The 21,647-nt window shown below is 54.6% G+C and overlaps 1 protein-coding gene across 10 annotated transcripts in view; it reads left to right on the top strand.

Annotated features, from left to right (window-relative positions):
• The first annotated feature begins 788 nt into the window (after positions 1–788).
• The window catches only part of AMOT (angiomotin), a 59,875-nt gene continuing 39,016 nt past the window's right edge, over positions 789–21,647 (top strand). For 4 of the 10 annotated variants that reach the window (XM_043974554.1, XM_043974558.1, XM_043974556.1 and 1 more), the window contains exons 1-5: positions 789–1,004; positions 7,046–7,153; positions 16,033–16,182; positions 17,609–18,581; positions 19,949–20,023. In XM_043974554.1, coding sequence (XP_043830489.1) covers positions 17,668–18,581; positions 19,949–20,023 — 989 coding nt within the window. In that variant the 5' untranslated portion in view covers positions 789–1,004; positions 7,046–7,153; positions 16,033–16,182; positions 17,609–17,667. Of the gene's footprint in view, positions 1,005–7,045; positions 7,154–16,032; positions 16,183–17,608; positions 18,582–19,948; positions 20,024–21,647 lie in introns of those variants that run through there. The other 6 variants (XM_043974561.1, XM_043974553.1, XM_043974557.1 and 3 more) reach the window with 4 other exon arrangements.

Raw genomic sequence — 21,647 nt, 5'->3', positions numbered from 1 at the left:
GACAGCGCCGCGCAGCGAGCGGCCGAGGAGCACGCCGGGGGGCCGGGATCGGACAGCGGCGCGGCGCGCTCGGCGCGCTCGGCTCGGCTTCCCCGCGCCTCGGCTCCACTCCTTTCTTCCTCTCCCCCTCCCCCCTCCCTCTCCTCCCCCCCTCCTCCTCCCCCTGCCCCCCCCCCGGCCCCTGGGCTGTTGCTGGCCTCCGGCCCGGGTGCCCACCCCGTGGATGGCATTGGGGCTCGCAGCACCTCGAGCTGCCACGTTTCTGGGTGCGCCGGGAGGCCCCCCTAGGAGGCCTACCGGCCCCCGCCCTCCTCCCTCCACCCTCTCCCGGTCCCCGGGACCCCGCCGCTCAATTGTTTGAAACTTCCCCGCCCCTTGGCCCCTCCTCCGTGCCTCCTCTCCGCCCCCTCTCCCCCCTCCCCTTGTCCCCTCCCCTCTCTCCCCCCTCCCCTCTCCGCCCCCCCCCCCCCCACCGAGCGGCCGATCGGGCCGGACTGGGTCCTTCTCTCCCCTCCCCCTCCCTCCTCGCCAGCTCCTGCCCCCTGCCGCCCCCTGCCCCACCCCCCTGCCCGGGGGCGGGCCGAGCCGTTCCCCACCAGGAGAATAATAGCCGGACACCCAGTGGTCCGCAGTCACTCCGTACCTTCGGTGTGTCGGGGTGTCCGTGGCTCGCTCGCTCGCTCCGTCCGTCCGTCCGTCCGTCCGTGCCCGGTCCGCTCCGTCAGCGCCTTTGCCCGGCTCCAGCCGCCCTCGGAGCAGGCACGCCCCTTCCCTCTCCAAGGGCTGGGGTAGTCCCTGCATCTCCGGCCCGCCACCGCCGCCCGCACTGAGCTCGCCTCTCGCGCCCGCTGCCGCCCGCCTGCCCGGCTCCCGCATCCTTGCCGCCCAGCCGTCCAGCCGTCCGCGCCCGAGCCAGCCCCGAGGGCACAGGAGGCGGCGGCCTTGGGGAAGGCGCGGCGCTGAGCCGGGCGCTCAGCCCACGGCCCGAGCCACCTGAGCCCGAGGTAAGGAAGGCAGGAAGGCGGGCAGGAGGGGCGGTGTCACTGGAGGGGGGGGCGGGGGGGGACTCGCGATGGGCATCCGCGATGGGCATCCGCGTGCAGAAATCTACTGATGCAGCCCGCGAGTCCTGTCAGGGCCCCGTGGGCACCACGGCCCGCTGGGCACCACGGCCGGGGCAGGTGGCGCTCGCTTGGACAGGCCCCTCGGACTCGTCCCCTTTGCCCCTTTCGCTCCCTCTCCCCCCATCCCCACCCTGCGGGCGGCCGGGGAGCGCTCTCTCTCGCACTCTCTCCTAACTGTCTGGGCAGGAGGAACCTGCTCTGCATGTGGCCCAGGCGCCGGGCGCCTCTCCCGCCCCATCCTGGACTCGAGGACTGTGATTTCAGTGACAATCGGGATAGACTGGCACGAGTTCCTAGTTAACTGTCACTCTCAGATAATGACCTTAAAGGCAAGGGCGGCCCGGTCTGAGGGGACCGAGGGAAGAAAGGGACCCTGGCTTGTGTGGCACTTTCTTCTCCTTAGCAGGCGCTTTCAACTTGGAGATTTAGCCAAGGCCCTTGGATTGGGGGGGGGGGGAGAGAGACTGAGGAACAGAATGGTATAGTTGTTCCAGATGTTCATGGATCGAGCGCCCCCCACCCCACCCCAACCTCGCGTCCATAAATCACAGTCATTCTTCAAGGCTGGGCGAGGGGCTTCCTAGTGCGGCTGGACTGTGAGCGGAGTGTGTGGCTGGGGCTCCCAGGCTAAAGCCGTGGATTCGAATCCCACGTCCGACACTCCCTTACTCTGGGACATCGAACAAGTCATGCACCCACTTTGTGCCTCAAATTTCCCCATACAGTACCCGAGGATCTTTTCTCCTCACATCTATCTGCCTTTCCGGGAGTGTGCTGGGCAGCTTCCACTAGCTGGTGTCCAGGCTGTGTCCAGCCGTGTCTAGGCATTGCGGAACCAGGGCTACATCAGTCAGGTCAGGCTTGTGGCACACATTTCGGGGACAGGCGTTTGAGGGTGCTGAGAGATGCTCTTGTCCGGTCTCCTCAAGTCGCTACCGAGTGCATGGAAATCTTATTTGGGGCAAAGGGGAGGTGGGGAGGGGCTCTTCACCTCTCTGTTATTTTTAGGACTTCGTTCAGACCATGGCCGGGGTTGTGGTCCCAGCCCCCCCCCCCCAGATGTGTCGGATTGCCTTTTAGAGTTTTTCTTTGGTTGACTTGGGGCAGGGGAGGGGGAAGGGGAGGGCTGGCCCGTGAGCAGGCAGGCAGGGGAAAGGGGAGGTTATTGGGTGCCAATTTTAAAGGGTATAGCATTTCAGATCAGCTGGAAGAGAAGAGTTGGGCTGACCAAATTGTGCGTTTTATGGGCAGCCTGGGGCTCATTCATGGCCAGGTGCTTCTCTGGGCTGGCTCCTTCGTTTTCCAGCTGCTAACTCCTATTTCAGCCCAAATCAAGAGCTTTGTGTGCTATGCCTTCCCGGTGACCTTAACTCCCATTTTCTGTACCTCTGCCGCTACAATTCCCTTTCTTTGGAGAAACTGGAGGACGGATGGGAAGGCTCACAAATTTCATTTAGTCTAACCTCCACACTTTACAGAGAGACCACTGAGCCCCAAAGATAGGGCAAGATTTTGCCAAGGTCGCACTTCCATGAATGGGTAAGTTCTTGGTTACATCATCCAAGCCCCACTGGAGAAAGTAACTGTTTTCTTTTAAGTGTATACCCACTATTGCTGGAACAAACACGAGTACTCGAGCGTGAGCGCGCACACACACACACACACACACACACACACACACACACTTGTAACACACCCTCGAATACATACACTCCGGAGTACACACACTCACACGCACTCATGCAGACGCTCACACACACACTTGTAACACACCCTCGAATACATACACTCCGGAGTACACACACTCACACGCACATACACACCCTTAGGAGAACTTTGAATCCAATGGAAGCATCTGGTTGCAGCCCTTCATCAAGGTTTTTGTCTTTTTTTTTTTTTTAAGTGTCTTTTAGTGTAAAGAATTCCTGGTATAGAAATTCAGGGCGTCATTGCCTGGGGTGTAGGAAAAACACCTGAATGTGTCTGTATCAGGATTGACTGACTCTGGAAATCCCTCTGTCCATTCAGGATCTTGGCCTTTTTTCCCACCTCCCTTCCCTTAAAACTTTTGGGGCCATCCCACTGAAGGGGTTGCACACTTTCCTATGTCCTGTGAGTACTGGGACTGTCCTGCCTGCCCAGGTCCGTGGGACCCGGCATCTAGCTCTTTCAACATTTGACATCTTGTTTCTCTATTCTGCAAAGTTGACGTTTTTGAAACAAAACCTAGTTCAAAGTTGGGGGGGGGGGGTGCTGTCTTACAGGTTGGGAAGTTTTTGAAGAGTAAGTTAGAAAATTCTTTTTCGAGAATGGGATGAGCTCTAGCTGGGGCCGAAGGCAGGGGCATGGCTTGGCTGACCTCTTGATCTCGGCCACTCCTTGAATTAGAGCAGCTCCATCAGCCTCTGTTCCTCTGTGCAGGGCCTGCTCATCCTTTAAAAGGGTGGCTTTATAATTAGTCGGCCCTTCTCCTTGCTGTCATTCTTCCTTTGATCCAGCTTTTTAAGGCATTCCCCCATACCCCCCCAATTTGGATTCAAGATGAGTTTCTCACACTCTTCCCTCCCTGCCCCCCCCCCCCGTCTCTTTGATTTCCCCCCAAGTTCTGCAGTTCTGGCTGGCGGGGGCGGGGGGGGGGCTGATCTTGAGGAACAGAGGGAATGCTCAAGCTTGAGAAATGTTTGAAGCCAGGTACCCTCCTCCATGGCGACTGAGTATTTGGAATGCATGAGAACAGGCTTCCTGGGGGGGCCACCTGCTGAAGACAGCATCCTTTGCACCCATCGAGCCCACTTGGAAATCCCCTGGAAACCCACTGGAGTAATGGTGACTGGGCAAATGTGCCCAGGCTGCTGGGCTGGGCATCTTCCCTCTTCCCCCCATCCAGTGCCAAACAAGCAACTTGCTAAGTTACAGCGAGTTCCTGCCTATTGGGAGTGGAGGCCGTGTGTGTGTGTGTGTGTGTGTGTGTGTGTGTGTGTGTGTATGTGTGTGTGTGTGTGTGTGTGTGTGCATGCGTTCGCGCCACTTTTGGCTCTTTTCCTTTTACTTTCTGGATGTCTCTGTTGCATCCCTTTCTCCAGAATGAAAGGCTTCATTCTTCAGTCAGGGGGTACACATTTCTCCCCCAAGGTCATTGTGATGCCCAAGTAAGAGAGACTGGATGAAAAGCATTTGACAAACTTCTTAGGTCGAAGGGTCAGTAATTATTGTAAAAGCCAGATAGCCAGGGTGGCAACGGGGTCAGCGGCTGGAGCAGCTGAATGCCTGGATTTGAAGCCCACCTCCAACTCAGCCTCAGTTTCTTCTTCTGTAAGGCGGAGATCACAATAGTACCTATCTTCCAGGGCTGCCCTAAGGGTCAAGTGAGACAATGCCAACCTTCCAGCCCTACTATTGAGGCCTCAGAGCAGTCCCCTCCTCCCCCCATTCCTATTGATTCCTCTGTACCCTGAGAGAGGAGGGGAGCCGTCTCTCTTTGGGGATCTGCAGTTATCTGCTTCCCTTCCCCCTATGTTATGGTGAAGATGAATGCTGAAGAGGGGCTAAAGTGAAGCCCATTAGCGCACTAGCGGGAGCTGGCCTTTGTATAGAGGGGCCCTTGAGATGCGCCAAATCACCACTGAGGGGCCCCTGGCTTTGTGGAAGAATGCACTGGGGCTTTGTCTAAAATGGTCAGCTCCATTTGAAAGGGCTTTGCTTTACACCGATTCAATTAAGCAGCAGCAGTGGCTGGGGCAGCGGCGGGCAGCAGCGGTGGGCGGCAGCGGCACAGCGGCACTAATGCTGCCTTTTCAGGGCCACACCTATTGTGGGCCTGGGAGAGGCACCTGGGATGGGGGGGACTTGGAAAAGTTGGCTGTCTCTGGCTCAGCAGCCCTTTTGTGATACCTGGCCCTAGGGCCCCAGTCTGGGTGACCCAGGCAATCTTGAGGCAGGCCTGCCACTCCCAAGTCAAGGACGAATAACCTTTGCACCAGGGGCTCCTGGTGAGGCGAAGCTAGGAAGCTTCCCTTGCCTTTTCTAGCAAGAAAAGAGACTCCATAGGTCGGGTGATTGAGAGCTGGGGAGGAGTGGGTGGGGGTGGGGGGCCAGCGTGCCTGGTCCAGGCCTTCATCATGGAGGTGAGAGCTTTGTAGGTTCAGCACCTAGGATGGTAGCTGATGGGTCATAGCACCACTCCCACTTTTTTTTTTTTTAGTTAGGCAATTGGGGTTAACTGACTTGCCCAGGGTCACACAGCTAGTAAGTGTTAAGTGTCTGGGGCCGGATTTGAACTCAGATACTCCTGACTCCAGGGCCCGTGCTCTATCCACGGCGCCACCTAGCCGCCCCCACCCCCACTTCTGAACCGACATTCTTCCCCAAGTTTTTGCAGGCAGTGATCCTAGACAGGACAGGGTTTTCATGGCCACCGGGACAGAAACTGAGGAACAGAGGGACAACTTGTTAGGCAATATGCGATGTGATCAGAAAGCCCATTTCTGCCACAGATGCCCTGTGTGACCATGTACAAATCTCTTCCCCTCCCAGGGCCTCAGTTTCTTCCTTCGTAGGATAGGTGACCTCAGAGGATCCCATTCTGAGCTATGAAATTCTGGTGGTGCTCTTCTCCCCCCATACCAGAGCAGGGCTAACTTGTTTAGCCTGGTAAAGAAGCTGGGGTGGGATGGGGGCGGGGGGGGGAGAGTCAGGGAGGAAGTGCTCCAGCATCTTTCTACTGGGCTAGCTGTCTCAGAGAAGGGTTAGGCTTGGTCTGTTTGACCCCAGAGGGAAGAACAGGAGAGGATGGGAAGGTGGCCATGAATTGGCGAGCATTTCTTAAATGCTGCTCACTGCGTGCCCGGTACCCTGCTAAATACTGCAGATACAGAGAAAGCACAAGCCAGCCCCTGCGCTCCGGAGCTCGGGTCGGAATGGGGGAGGGGGCAGCATGGACACACAGAGATCGATTCCAAGGAAATCCAGAGTAGATAGATATAAGGTAATCTTAGAGGAAAAGGCACTGCGGGGGAAGGGGGGGACAGAGAGAAACACACAGAGACACATAGAGAGGGGGAAACAGAGAGAGAGAGAGACACAGAGCAACACAGAAAAACACAGAGAGATACAAAAAGAGAGAGACGTACACAGAGAGACAGAGAGGGAGAAACAGAGACACAGAGAGAGATACAGACAGAGACACACAGGGGGTGGCTAGGTGGCGCAGTGGATAAAGCACCAGCCCTGGATTCAGGAGTACCTGAGTTCAAATCCGGCCTCAGACACTTGACACTTTCTAGCTGTGTGACCCTGGGCAAGTCACTTAACCCCCATTGCCCTGCAAAAAAACCAAAAAAAAACCAGAGACACACAGAGAGAGACAAAGAGAGATACAAAGAGACAGACACAGAGACACACATAGACACAGAAACAGACAGAGAGACAAAGAGAGATACAGATAGAGACAAACATAGACACAGAAACAGAGACAGAGAAAGACAGAGGGGGAAACAGAGAGATACAGACAAAGAGAGAGACACAGAAACACACACAGAGAGACACGGAGAAACATATGCAGAAAGAGACAGACGAATTTAGACTTGATATCAAGAAAAGCCTAGTAATGATGAGAACTACCCCAGGGTGGCCTGGGCCGCCGAGGGGGATCATTAAGTTTGTCCTCCCTGGAGTTGGTCCAGGAGAGGCTGCTGCCCACTTGCCTGGGCTGTAATGAAGGGGCTTCTTCAGATGCGGGTTGCACCAGGTGGTTTTTGGGGCCCCTTGGAGTTCAGCCTCTGTGGCTCCGGGGATGGGGGGGTACTGCACTTCCAGGAGGTGTCTTGCCAGATGGGCTTCTGCTTGGGCCTTGTGCACTTTCTCAGGCAGCTCGAGGGAGATAAGCCTATCGCCTCTAACATTATGTATCCCTTGCCTTTCAGTAGCGGGTCCCAAAGGCCTGCGTGTGCCCGTGTGCAGGTGAAGTGGGTTCTGTGCGTCCCGTGTGCGATCGTTCGTTCCTGCAGTGCTCAGCGAGCCCAGGAGCCTCGGTGAGTTAGCCCCGCTCCCTTTCTGCACATCCCACTAGACCATCAGACGGCCACAGGCCAAGGCAAGGTTTGTGGTTCTCTCCTAAATCATGTGGCAGTGCTGCTTGGGGCAGGGTGTCACGACACCCCTGTAAAGACAACCTCAGCCTGGGTGTGCCAGGAATGCTTGGGGAATGAGGGAGGCCCAGGAGGCAGAGAGGGGGAGACACAAATCACTTTCTTTAATGACCTTGAGAATAATGGGCCCTGTCTAAATGAGCTTTAGCTACAGGAAGGAGACAGTGAGCAAAGCACTCAGGGAAAACTCTGCAGGTCCAGAGAGCCTTTCATCAGGCACATCTCGGAGAGGGGAGGCCCAGGGCCGGCTGGTCAGTGTTGTCATCCTTTGCCACTCATTGCTGCTTTTCAGGAATGAGATTTGTTTCTGGGATTCTGGCCGAGAGCCTGGGTTGTGGCTGTCTGCTTGGGAGGTTGGGGCAGAGGGCAGCTGGCAGGGAGGCCTGCCTCCCTGGATTGGGACATACCTGACCGGCACAGGTAAAGTGTCTGTGACTGGGCTCCCTGGGATTGGCCAAAAGGAGGAAAAATGGGAGGAGTTTCCACAAGGGAGGGGGGTAGAGCTTGCCATCTTCAGCCAGGTGAGTGAGTGACTGAATGAGTGACCTGTTCCATCAGGGCTAAGCTCCTGGCTTCATGGGCTGCATAGCCAAGCCTTCCAAGAATTCCCACTTCTAGGTTTGGCTTCATAAGACCTCGGTAGCAATGAATTCTGGGATTGCCACTACTGGGATGGGACACCGGGGCTCTGAAATTGGAGGCTCTTAGTTCCAATCCCTATACTTTCAGTTGCCCCCTGTATGACCTTTGGCAAGTCGCTTCCTCACCCTGGTCCTGTTTCCTTCCCCTCCTGAAAATATGGGGTGGTAACCCTATTCTCTAAGGTCCTTTATGTCTTGTGATCACTGGAGTAGATGAGGTTACAGAATGCAGACCCAGAGACAGCTAGCAGTCCAGTGGGTCAAATACTAGGTTTAGAGTCAAGATGAGCCAAGTTCAAATCCTACCCCAGATAATTATTTTAACTGTGTGATCCTGGACAACTCACTCAACTTTGGTTTCTTCATTTGTAAGGTGAGGCTAATGATGGCACCTACAATTGGGTCCTTATTATAAATGCAAGTAATGGCCATATGTGTTCAAATTCACACTATTCAAAGTTAGAATTTTAGAAAATATGGCATTTGGTTGTAGCACAATAGAAAAGTACAGTGGGACTTCAATTGACCTCTTTGGGATTGGTAGGAAGATCAAGAGAGACGATATATGGAATGGGTATAAATGGGAGTTAGTATTAAGCAAAGATCTGGAAATCCATTACTTTGACATAGCTGGCTTTGAGATAGTGTCACTGTGGGGCCTGGGCAGGGTTTGAGGGTCCATTCCCAGAGCCACCTTGGCTTGCCATATGACCTGGGGGGTGACTCAAGGTCTCTGAGCCCTGGATTAGCCTTCAAGAAAAAGAAGGAGAGTGATTCATAGAGAATCTCTGGGCTTCTGTTTTCTCCTCTGGAAGAAGGGGATGGATTTAATGACTTCCAAGGTCCCATCTGCCTCTGAATCTATGATCCCTGATACACGTCAGACTTAGTGATCATTGTGTGAAAGGCTTTTTAAAAAAATAATAATAGGATTGTAAATTTAGAGCCAGATCTCAGGGGTTTTCAAGCCCTACCCTCCCATTTCTCAGAGGAAAAAACTGAGGCTGACAGAAGAAAGTGACTTACTCACAGTCACACAGGTAGCTGGAATTCTAACCTAGGGCCCCTGAACAAGGCAGCAGTTGTTTAACTGCCCTATTCAGCTTTACCACCTCCTTGTAGTAGGGTCTCTGACCATTGGTCTTTTTTAATGAACTTGGCTTTTTTCCGATCCTTCTACCCGGTGTGCAGCCCCTTCCCCCCAGCCCCCACCCCCCACCCCATGTCAGCTTGAAGCCCTAAGTGATTGTAGGCAGGGGCTCTGAGACCTCTTCCTTTAGGTGAATATCTCACTCTACAAGAGAGGTCCTTAGCAAGCATCTACCAAGACAGTGAGAAATTCAATGTGTCCAATGGAGGTTTCAAAGCTTTTTGACCTTGCCCAAAAGATTAAAGAGAGGGTGGAAGGGGAGGGAGACTTGCCAAGGGTGGTGGGGAGGAGCAAAAAGCCAAGTTTGGGGAGTCAGATTTGCCTTGTGTCACCTATTGATGGTAGCCAGGAACCGAGGCCAGCCCAGCCCCGACTGGCTTTTATCAGGGCTAGGGTATCTGTGTGCTGGACTCCCCTGAGCCCGCACATTGCCATGTGTGGCAGGCCCAGAATCCCCCCAAAGAGACGTCACAAAAAGCATACAATGTCAAGGTGGATGAGCTGGGAGGGGGGTGTCTGTGGGCCCCACCCCCAGCCTCTGGCATGGCCCCTTGGCTGCTCTGATTACACAGCCCCCTGCCCCAAGAGCTTGGGGCCTGATCCCCCTGATAAGGACAAATGATCTGCCAGAAGCGGTTTGCTCACTCTCCCTAAGGCAGCTGAGGCCGAGGCATTGGGGGGGTGTCCCCCCAAAGCCCATTTTCCCTGCACATGGTCCTCATTATCCCAGAGGCCTGGACTCCATCAGAGAAGGAGCCGAGAAAGCCCAGGCCTTGGGGGGAGGGGGGAAAGCATGCCTGGCATATTTGTGGGGAGGGGGTTGCTGACATCACAGAATGTAGCGGGCTGAGTGTTAACAGGGGCAGTGGTGAGAAATCCGATGTTCTGTGATTGGTTTCCTCCTCCTTTGCTTTCTTTTTAAAAAGACAAGAAAGAAGCCATCGAAGTGTTGGCTGGGTCAGACACGCTTTTATGAAGCAGAGTCCGTGTGGCCCTTACAAAGCTCTGATGGGCCTTGCCCTCCTCCCTCCAATCCGCTCCACTCATTTGGGCTCTTTTCAAAGAGTCAGCCTTGGGGCCCGGCGTTGTGCCCTTGGTGGCAGAGATGAGCTACTGAGTGTTATCTATTAGGAACAAGTCTGACTTCCCTGTCCTTCATCTGGCCTCTCTTCTGACTTCCTTGTCCCCTCCTACCTGACAGTGCACGGTGGCCCAGACTATGGCCTGGCTGGCCAGAAGGCATCCAGTCAGCCAGATAACGTTTGAGATTAACTTTGGAAAAGATCTTTATGTTTGTGACCGCTGAGTCGTAGCAGCCAGAGACTCGGGAAGGGCTTTTGCTCATCTATTCCCAACCTGTATTGGAAGCCAATTGAGTCAGGGCTCTAAGGGTAGGGGGTTGCGATGGCACTGTGGTCTGTGAGCTTTCCTCTTCCTGCAGGGGCATCAGGGGAACTAGCCTCCCTGGGAAGGGAGGTGGGGTGGCCACTGGGGAGCAGATTGGGCCTAAGAGGAAGGAGTTCTAGCCATAGCTTTGTCACTTTCTCACTAGCTGAACACGGCTAAGGTCCCTGGGCCTTTGTTCCCCTGCTCTGTATCATGAACTACAGGAGGGGTTGTTACAGAACTATTGAACTTCCGCTCCTTTTGGGGACGGACAGTAGACAGCCTGAGGCCTGTGGCCAAGTGCCTGCAGTGACAGTACTGCTCCTCCTGGTTCCACAATTCCTTGGGAATCTCTGTTTTAGGAGAAAGTTGGCTGGAGAATTTCCCTGGGCTTTAGCTGATTCCAGCCCAGCTCAGCCCAGCGAGCCGGAGAGTTGGGTCAGGACAGGGAGCAGCAGGAGGGAAGGGGAGGTGTGGGAGGAGCCACCTTCCTTTCCCTTGGCTCCTCTCTCTTCTCTTCTGCTCTGCTCTCATCTCCTTGGGGAGTGACTCAGGCCCTTTGGTATGAACGTCTGGAAGCTTGGCTGCCAGCCCTGCACCTGCTCCATGACACACCTGTGCTCACCTAGCACCTGAGCCAAGGATTCAGTGTGGTGGAGCCAGCCCTCTCCCCCCCCCCGCCCCCCCCCGACCCTGCCACATCCCCCCAGTGCCACATCCCCACCCCCAGCCACTGCACTGGCCTTCACTTGGCCCCCAGGCAGTGTGCTGGGCGGCCCCTGTGGGCCAGCCTCTTGACAGTCCTACAGGAGATGAGCAAGCTTGGTCTGTAACCCAGAACTGGGAGATGGTGGAGCCCACTGGGATAACTGGGGCAGACTCTGCTTTACAGGTAGAAACCCCCCTCAGAGGGTCTCCAGACCAGCATCTTTGTTATACAGAGAACGAAACTGGGCCCAAAGTGCAAGGCATTTTGCCCAAGGTCACACAAGGAACAGCATAGGGGCTCGAACCCAGTACCTCCAAATCTGGCCTCCCTGGCACCCCCCGTCAGATGGGGAGAATGTGCCTGCCTCTTCTTCATGAGATGGGTGCACGGGAGAATGAGGTTACACACATAAAGACCCCAACCCTTCAGGAGAAAGGGTACGCTGGATAAAGCCCTGGCCCTGAATTCAGGAGTACCTGAGTTCAAATCTGACCTCAAACACTTGACATTTACTAGCTGTGTGACCCTGGGCAAGTCACTTAACCCTTACTGCCCTGCAAAAAATAAAAGATGAGCAGGGTCTTCATGCTATCCAGAAGAGCTTTTCCAGGATGAAACTGAAACCCCCGAGAGGGTGCTTCAGTTACGAACCTGTTCTCCCCTACCTACTGTTTTTCCTAATTAGCGCCTTGGCTGGCTAGCAATTTGGGACAAGTATCTGCAAGCTGGCTTCCCCGTGGAGCCTGAATTCCACTGTGCCCTCTCCCCAGCCCCGGGGATGCCACCCAGATCCCCTGGGCCTGGTTTTGTTTCCAGGAGGCAGCAGAGCCTGCTAGGTGACACCCTTGGGTTGCTGGTAGAGGGGGACGGGGGGAGGGTGACATGACATGGCTTCTTTGGAAAGGTGGACTGGGGTGCGGAAGATAGAGTGCTCCGTAGTTTCTGCCCACATTCCCAGAGGTCTCTTCTTTTCCTGAGAGTTAGCCAAGAGATCATTTACTGTCTTGACTGAGATAAGGGTTGGAACAAGGTGGCCAGAAACAATTCCTTCCTCCTTCCTTGGGAGCAGGGGAAGGGAACCTCTCAGGGGTGGTCTGCTGAGCTTCCCTGGGTCTGATATATACAGGGCCCATACTCCTTTGCTTTGCGGGACTAAATAAGCAGGGGGGACCCTGAGTGAGCACCTCCCAGAGAGGGGACAGCCTACCCTTGAGCCTGCTGCCACCCGCCGTCCCTGTGCTTGTGCCGATGAGGCCCGAGAGTGCAAACAGAGACTTGGGACCCAGGCTGGTGCCCTTATCTGAGCCATAGTGCTTAAGGCAGAGGAATTTTCTGGCAGATGCCAAGAAGCCCTAGCCCACAGGTTCCCAACCCGGTTTCAGGGGTAGAGTCTGTAGCCCCCTTCCCTGATAATGTTGGAGATTTGGAGGTAGACAGGCCATCGGGGAGGGACCTCACTTGATCAAGACTGGGCTTTGCTAAGATTTAGAGCTGGGGGGGGGCGGGCAGCTAGGTGGCACAGTGGATAAAGCACCAGCCCTGGATTCAGGAGGATCTGAGTTCAAATCTGGCCTCAGACACTTGACACTTATTAGCTGTGTGACCCTGGGCAAGTCACTTAACCCTCATTGCCCCAAAAGAAAAAAAAAAGATTTAGAGCTAGAAGAGGCCTCAGACAGCCTTTAGTCATACACACTCATTTTACAGAGGAGAAAACAGGCCCAGAGCTGGGAAGGGACTTGCCCTGAGACCCACAGGTGGTATGCAGCAGAGATGACACTCGAACCCAGCCCTTTGATCCCAATCAAGTGCTCTTTCTGCCACACCATGCTTCTCCTCTCTGGACCTTGGTCTCTTCTTCTGTAATGATGATCTCCAAGGTCCTTCCTGGCTCGAAGTTCTATGAGATGATTTTGATGTAGATTCTGGTCCAGAGGGAGAGAGTGATGAGCCAGGCCTGGCACCAAACTCCAGAATTGCCACTGAACCCTGGAGGAGGCAGCCATCGGAAACTAAGGCCCAGGCTTGACCTTGTTTTCTTCCCCAAAGTTAAATGAACCAGGTTCATTGGCTCGTAGGTTCTGAGCTAGAAGGGCCCTCTGAGGTCATCTAGTCGACCTCCCTCATTTTACGGAGCAGGAAACTGAGGCCCAAAGAGGTGAATTTTTCTTTCTTTTTCTTTTTCTTTTTTTTTTTGTGGGGCAACGAGGGTTGAGTGACTTGCCCAGGGTCACACAGCTAGTAAGTATCAAGTGTCTGAAGTCAGATTTGAACTCGGGTCCTCCTGAATCCAGGGCCAGTGTTTTATCCACTGTGCCACCTAGCTGCCCCAAGGTGAAATTTTCTTGACTCGTTCAGGGATATTGTCTGTGGGACAGCTTGGGTCAGAATGTGCCCAAGGCCAGAAGAAAGGGTAGAACAAACACATTGATACCAACTTGCCCCATGTGCCGTAGACAGGGGTGGGTAAGGCATCTCCATAACTTGACTGAACTGGCCTCCTGCAATTTAACTGGGAGTCCATCTGGCTGAGCCAAGGAGTTCTCTCGGCCATCCTGATGGTCAGTGGGGGAGGGCCTCTCTGGCCGGGTCATGTTCCCAGGATTTATCATGAGGGTGGGAATGTGGTTTCTGCCCCCTGCCCACCTTGTATTGTGGCAGCTCTGGGCCTTGGCCTCCGCCAGGTATGCTGGGAGAGATCAGGGTTTGGGACCTGGAGAGGAGCAGTCAGCATTTAGCTTGGCCTGGAGACCTTGTTGTTCTTACTGAGGAGTCCTTGTAGAGAGAGAACCCCGGATATCCTTCCCTCCCGGGCCTTAGCCCCAGCCATGGCGCACCCGGAGTTGTGCCGGGCTTGGAGCCGCCTCCAAGCTGTTTGAAGGTTGCAAAGCTCGTTCTATTTTAGTTTCTGATCATGGCCGAACTCCTTTTCCTTTTCTTTTCTCTGAAAAGCAAAATAAACAATGTTTTCCCCCCTCAATCTATGCCTCTTGACACGGAGCTGACCCATGAGTCTTTGAGAAAATTCTGTCAACTAGAAAGGGATATGGAAAGCTTTTCCTCAGGCTGATTTCTCTTCCTCTTTTAAAACAAGTGGGGGACTGGAGGGGGAGGAATTTGCCATGTCCTGACCGAGGTGCTCGAGTCTGGAGAGCAATGGTGGCCATTGCCCACTGAAAAGCCACAGGGAGGCTGCTCAGCTAGGAAACCGGAGAGGTGGTTGGCCTGAAGAGATGAGCACTGCCCTGAGGTAGAGCTCCCCCCCCCAGGTAGGGCTTGGCCCTGGGCACTGTCTTCCCAGCCTGGTCTTGGGCGCTGCCTCCTGGGCCTGGCCCAGCCCTACCCTCAGGACTTACCAGCTGTGGGATTCCATGCCCTTGGGTCAGGATTTGACAGTGGCCACTTTCCCCTTGGGAATTCCCTCAGTACAGATGGTGACATCCTTCAAAGCTGCCCCCAAGCTGGGGTTGATGCCCTGCGATATTTACCCTCCAATAGGCCACCATTTTGCCTCGGGCTGTGGTCATGCATAGGGCCAGGTTGAGATGGAGAGACACCTCTGTGCATTTGCCAAGTCCTCTTGAATCTTTTCTTCTTTTTTGACTGTTGGCAGCCCTGCAGGGAAGCCGTGTTACATTAGTCACTGGGCTGTGTGATTTGGTGTATTGGTTTTAGGCAGGATGCTGTTTGGGTTGTGCCTTTAAAATGTGGGCTGCCTGGCACAGCCCCCGCACTGCTCTGCCCTCGGTTTCCACTTCCAACTTTTTCCAGGAGTGACGTGAGTCACCCACTGAGGCTGGGTCTGTGGGAATTGTCAGTCACATGCTTTGTGTGCGTCTCACCACACACTCACATACACACTCATACACACTCGCATTCACACCCCCCCACACACACACACATCTTCATTGCTCTCGCCTCTGGGTAAGGGTGGCCTTTGAAGTGACCAAACAGGACCACGACACAGTCAGGCCAGATTGAGAAAGAGAAAGGGTTGGTCTTCAGGATGTGGACTCGCCCGGTGGGAGTCATAAGGGCTGTGCACATTACTTGGAATGGGGTGGGGGAGACCCTGAGTGGTTAAAAGAAATCACTCCTCCTAGTCCTTACAGGGGAACATGGCCTTTATGGGGACTGGGGATGCTTTGGGCTCCTCTTGTCTTCTCTAGCATCTAGTGTTGAGGCCAGGTCTCAGCTAAGCTACATACTACTAGCTGAATAACCTTGGAGAAACACCTTCCCTCTCCTTCTTGGGTCTCAGTTTCCCCATCTGCCAAATGACAGATAAGAAGCCTTGCCCTATTGGCTTCTGCAAGCTGCCAATATCCAGAGTGAGCCCCCCCCCCCCAGTGTAAGGTGGTGACATTGGGGTTAGCTGAGTGTTCAATGCAGCCTAACTGACCGGCGTGGTTGGAGAGGGAGAATGCTGCCCACCATCATCTCAGCTGATGGCAGGCCTTAATGAGTTGCTGGTGGGCTGCCCTGGTTGTGTCCCTAGGCATCATTAGAGGGGCCTGCTGAGCTCACTGGTGCCAGAGATACCTGTGGGCACTGCTTGTCCCTGCCTCAGGCATCATTGGAGGGTCCTGCTGAATACACTGTTGCCAATGATACCTGTGGGTACAGCCTGTCCCTGCCCACCTCTTGGAGGCCCAGACAGAACAAGGAGGCTCCTTCAGTCCCACAAGCTGGGGCAGACACAAATGCTAGGACACGGCTGTTGGACCCTGAGGTTCCTTTCTGCTCCAGTGGAGGCAATCCGTAACTCATTAAGTCTGGAGTGTGGGAGGAAGCGGGGAGTCAGATGCCCAAAGAGCTGCTTTGGGTGACTGTTGGCTGCCTTCTTTTTTTCCTCCCTCCCTTCTGATTGTTTCAGAGTGGCCAGTGGTCGTACACCCAGCCAGCGGCAAAGGGCCTTTAGGGAAGAGAGAGACAGACCTAGAGGCAGACAGACCAGGCCGTTGGTCTGTGTTTGAGCAAGAAGTCTCTTCCTTCTTCAAGGTTTCCCAAAGGAGAGCAGAAATAGGTAAGAACAGTTTCCATTTGCTTTGGGGGGGCGGGGCGTGGCAGAGAAGGAAAAGCTGCAGCTGGGCTCTGGATTCTCTAGCATTCTTGGTTTGACCCATGGATCTTTGCTGTTTGTGTTTTTTTTCTTTGAGAGGGTAGAAACAGGTACTTTCAGCTTTCTTTTGGGTTTTACTCAGAGGGGTCTGTCTGCATGTTAAAGTGGTCAGGACTTACGAAAAGCCCAACCCAATTATTAGCAACCAGGGATTTCTGGGATGGGATGGGGTGGGCATGGAGCAAAGTGAAGTGGGTGGGAACAGGGTCTGCCACCTTGGAGTAGGAGGGGTCAGTGGCAGAGGCCACAAAGTTCCTGCTAAGGAGACCTGGAGGTTCAAGGGAGAACGGAGCCAGTAGCATGAAGGTGGCTGGGGCCAGGGAGACAGGGCAGCCCCCCGATTTCTGCTTGCCCTTCCAGGGTGACCCAAAGGGGTTTGTGTTTGCAGAGCCCTGGGTAGGATTGAAAGGCAGTGGTTATAGATAAGGGGCTGAGGACCCAAGTACCTGGGTCCCCATCCGGGAACCTGACCCCTGGTGCCTTGCTCTTGTCTACATGAGTGTCGAAAGTCTTGGACTATCTAAGGAGAATTGGTGAGGAGAGGAACTAGCAGAGTGAGCCACACTGGACCAGGCATGCCCCCCCAACTGTGGGGGACCTAGCTTCTGATAGGGAGCAGGGATGACCCCAAGGTTCAGATGTTGGGTCCCCAGGCCTCCCAGCACTGTAGTCCCAAGGCTAGCTAACTCTTGAGGTTGTTGTCATTGCTTCTTGCCAAAGACAGCTTGAGGAAGCCTTACTGAGCCCCTAATGCATGCACAAGGCACCCGAGCTGGCCTTGGAATCGTCTCTGCCTCCAACCCCCAGTGAGTTGTGAAGCACAAATATCTACATTATAGGTGTGGTCAGACCATTGCCGAAGGCAGCCTGGGAGCCCCGGTCATCAGCAGTCATCTGCCAATGCCGTAATGCAGAATCGGTGAAAAACAGCGTGTTCCCTAATGTAGCCATGAAAAGGCATTGCTCAGGGTGTTGGGGCTCTTTTCTGTCTAGGAAGCCAGTCCTCTCCTGTCTTCCCCTTTCTTTTCCTTTATCTCCCCCCCTCACCCCCCAGCCTTTCCTCTCTCTGGGGTGTTTTTTAACTTTGCTGTTGCCGCTTCCGTGGGTGAATTGCTTTGTGCCCCTTTGTTCTCAGGAACTCATTCCCAAAGGTCAGATTGGCATTGCCATCTCTGTTAAGAGGTAGGCATTCCCCAGCAGAGGACTGGTGGTGGATGGGCCTTCTCGACTATGGGTCCCCCAGGGGGCCAGCTGCCAGCCAGTCGGCTTGGCGTGAGGGGGTGGATGGAGGCCAGCACCCCGTTCAGATTTTTCCTGCTTCCCTTCGCAGGTCAAGGGCAGCCCAAGCAGCCACTTTCACTCTCCTCCCACAAGGCCTCAGCTTTGGAGATGAGGAATTCCGAAGACCCCCCAGCCACCCCCACGGTACTGCAACGCCTACTACAGGAGCAGCTGCGCTATGGGAATCCCAATGATAATCGCAACCTCCTGGCCCTGCACCAACAAGCCACTGGGAGTGCTCCACCTTTCCCAGGTGGTGGGGGCGGGAGCCCGGGATCTCAGGGGGATGGGCTGACCCCCCAAGATCACCAGCATCAGCACCAGCACCCCCACGTGCACCCGCACTCACATGCACAGCAACTTGGGGCCCACGCTGCCCGCCAGGAGCCGCAAGGGCAGGAGATCCCAGTGGACAACAGCGTCATGGAGAAGCAGCTGCCCTCCCGTAGGCAGAACAGCGAGGACCTGCCCACCTATGAGGAAGCCAAGGTTCAATCACAGTACTTCCGAGGCCAGCAGCACGCCAGCGTTGGTGCCGCCTTCTACGTCACAGGAGTCACTAACCAAAAGATGAGAACAGAGGGACGGCCAGCGGTGCAGCGACTCAACCCTGCAAAGGTCCATCAGGATGAGGGGCTCAGAGACCTGAAGCAAGGCCACGTCCGCTCCCTCAGCGAGCGCTTGATGCAGCTCTCACTAGCTACCAGTGGGGTCAAGGCTCACGGCCCTGTAACAAGCTCGCCACACTCCCCACCACAGCCAGGCGACCTCTATAAAACCCCAGCTGCTCCCAGTGACTATTACAAGAACCCAGGACAAGCCCAGGCTCAGCCCAACCTGAAAGTCATGGAGCATCGGGGCCCCCCTCCTGACTATCCCTTCAAAGGCATGCCCAACCCATCTTTGGTCTGCAAGCCCCAGGAAGGCAGCCACTTCTTCGGTGAACATCGTCTGAGCCAGCCTGGGAGAATGGAAGGGCCCATGATGAGGTACCAGCATCCCCCTGAGTATGGAGCAAGCAGGTGAGCAGTGTGTCTGCCCTGCACAGCTCTGCCTGTCCATACTATCTCCCTGGGCTTGGGGGTACTTTAACAGATGGGATGGGGAAGCAGCTCAGTGGGGAGGGGGTGGCTCAGTAAAGCAGCTATCTTTTTGTCGCCCACCCCCCAATTCTTGACCCTCTAGCTCAAGCACTATTTGTTAAATACCTACTACGTAAGTCATTCCTAAACTCTGGATCTGGATTTCAGCAGTTTCTTAGTTGTAGGCCCATGGTGAGGGGGACCGTATAGCTCCAGGAGAGATCTCTTCCATCTTATAGATTGCTGAGGATACACTAATGTTCCCTCCTCCCACTCATCCTTGTACCTAGCCTCGGAGTTGGAAAGACTTGGTGCAAGTCTTGCTAATGATGTACATTGGTATTTCTTTGCTTCTACTCCCTGCAAATGTAGGTTTGAAGGCTCAGGACCCAAACAACCTAGAATTATTGGGGTATTACTCTCGGTAGTGCAGTAGAGAGAACATCAGAGGAACCTGGGCTCTATTCCTGCTCATTAGCTCCATGACTTTACCCTCTGTGGACCCGAGGTCTTTCTGTTCCCAAATCAAGGCAATGTCTTAGGGGTTCCCCAAGGGCCCTTCTAGACCAAATCCTATTGAGCTCTACTTCTTGTCCCATGTTTCTCCTCTTACTGGATTGGCAGCGGGAAAAGAGCCTTTTGTCCTGAAGTCCCTGAGGTGCCTCTGGAGAAGAGGCCCCTTTAGGGGAAGAGTAGGGTAAAGGTAAGACACCAGCCCGTGCATTTCCTTAACCCCCATCTAGCCTCTTCTGCAGGATTTTTAAAAATCAAGTCCCTCTTGAGCTGCTGTCTTGATAAGGGGCTTGGACAGTATCCCAATCTGAGTTAAATGAGGAGATTGAGCCCAGGCATTGCACACTGTGCCTGATGAAGCAGGAGGAGGCTGCAGCGCTGGCTAGGCCGGCTTCATCACTGAGCAGGCAGGCGTTCTGTGCAGCTCAGGGGATGCTGGGGCTGGGGGTGCTCGAGGAGTTTGCTGGCGTTGCTTTAGAAGAGAATCTCCCGGGTCTTGGGCTGGGATTGGAGGTGAGATGAGGTGGGGGGGGGTGCAGCTAAGTAGCCCACCCAGCTTCTCACAGAAAGCTGTTTCCAGAACTCATTCACCAGTATTGTTTGTGATCTGAACCGGCTCCCACGGCATTTAAAACTTGAATCTGGATGGGGAAAAGCCCTTTGATCTGCCTAAATAAATAATAAAGAGCCCAGAGAGGGAAATTTTCCCCCTTCCATTACTGATTAAACCACTGGGGAAATTGAGCTGCAGAAATTCCAGGAGAATAACTTTTCATTGTCTCTTCCCCCCTCAGTTATCTGCTGATCTCTCCATCCCGGAAAAAGCCAATCCGGGAAAATCGGCCTCTTAGCAAGATTTCTTTCCGTGGGTATGCCTCGCGTGGCCCTGTGTGCTGCTGGCTGGGGGCTCCGCTTCTGTCACTGGGGGCTGCACAGCGCTGAGGAATAGGCCCTCTTTGGGGTGGAGAATTGGGGTTGGCTTTGTTCTGAGTGGACTCGGAATGTGTGTGAGAAAAGGCGCTGGTTTGCAGGGTCTAGGAGAGCAGGCAGGGTGTGGTGGGTAAGTAAACGGGGCTGCCAGGCCAGCTCTGGCCAAGCAAGCAGCGCTTAAGGAGGCCGGGCTGTGCTGCCTCGAGGGTGGCTGCTTCCTGTAGCCCAGTTAGCTTTGCAAGGAAGCCCGACAATTAGAAGTGGAAATTTGGTACTTAATCCACAAATGACAGAGCCCGGGCGGGCGGGCGGGAGGAACCCTTGAGCAAATTGCTGCTAAATCCTTCTCGGCTAGGGAGGCTGGGAGAAGGTCTGGAGATTAGCTGGGAGCTTGAGAGAAAAAAGAATCCTTTTATTTCCCTTCTCCCCCTCTCCTCCTCCCCCCCCCAAAAAAAAAAGAAAAGAAAAGAAAGAGGAAGAATCAGAATGAGGAAACTTTAGAGTCGGGAAGCCCCTCAGTGGCCATTTAGTCTGAGGTCCGCCGCAGAGTCCCCCCATGAGCCGGGAGGGAGAGAAGAAAGGCGGCACACGGGAGCCTGGCTCAGTGACATAGCCCTCCAGATGGGAGTGCGGGCCAGAGCGCCGGAAGACGGCCAAACCTTTGTCCGCCCTGATTGCCGATGGCCGGCCTCTTTCTGCACACTAGGGTTATACATTGATTGAATGCTTTGTTAAGCAAAGAAAAGAAGAAAACCTTTTGAAAAAAAAGATTATTTTTGTTTATAAAGAAAGCAGCCACCTCCTTTCAATTGTTGAACTCCTGCCCAGGTCTGAGGTTTCTTTCAATCATTGTTCGCTGGAATTTAAGAGAGCTTACAGTACAGCTTGTGCAAGAGAAGGCCCGGCCCTCTCTGCCTCACCACTGGAGAGGCTGGGAAAGAAAGGACCACAGTTGGGTTCCAGGCTGGTGGCTTCACCTAGGCGCTGGTGCCAGTGTGTGCCTGCCCGGACAGATAGGGCTGTGAGTGTGTGAGCGGGACCGAGGGAGGGTAGCTGGGGCTCCCGGCCGGGCACCCGGGGTACCTGGATGGAGCCATCCCGGCTCTGGCTGCTAGGGGACAGGGGGACCTCTGAGGTCAGGGCCTGGCCCCTGGGGTCATGTGATGCTATTGTCTGTGTCTGCTTGGTTTGCATGGGGGGAGCAATTCAGCTCTATTGGCTTCAATGAGGTGCCTGGGGAGCTTACCCAGGTGGGCTGCTGGGCCGGGGAGGGGGAGGCAGGAGGGGGAAGGGGGGATTTCAGGGCTCCGGCTAGCCACAAAGCTGTGTTAATGCTGTTCAGCTTTTCTCATCTGGGTGGCTGCTGGGATCCAGATGGAATTTGGCAAGGAAGTCCGTTCCCTTTCACAAGAGTCAGTAAATGGAGATCAGTGTTATAGTACTCTTCCCTTCTGTTTACAGCCTGGAGAAACTGAGGCGCAGCTGCTTCCTCTCAGTTTGTCTCTGGGGAGAGACCAGACTCCTCGGCTGAGTGCTGGATCGGCCAGACTGTGTGGTCTGGCC

This window comes from Dromiciops gliroides, chromosome X (genome assembly GCF_019393635.1).
Source record: "Dromiciops gliroides isolate mDroGli1 chromosome X, mDroGli1.pri, whole genome shotgun sequence".
Lineage (NCBI taxonomy): Eukaryota > Metazoa > Chordata > Mammalia > Microbiotheria > Microbiotheriidae > Dromiciops > Dromiciops gliroides.
The sequence above is the reverse complement of the archived record's forward strand: the minus strand, read 5'-3'. Positions and strand labels throughout refer to the sequence as shown.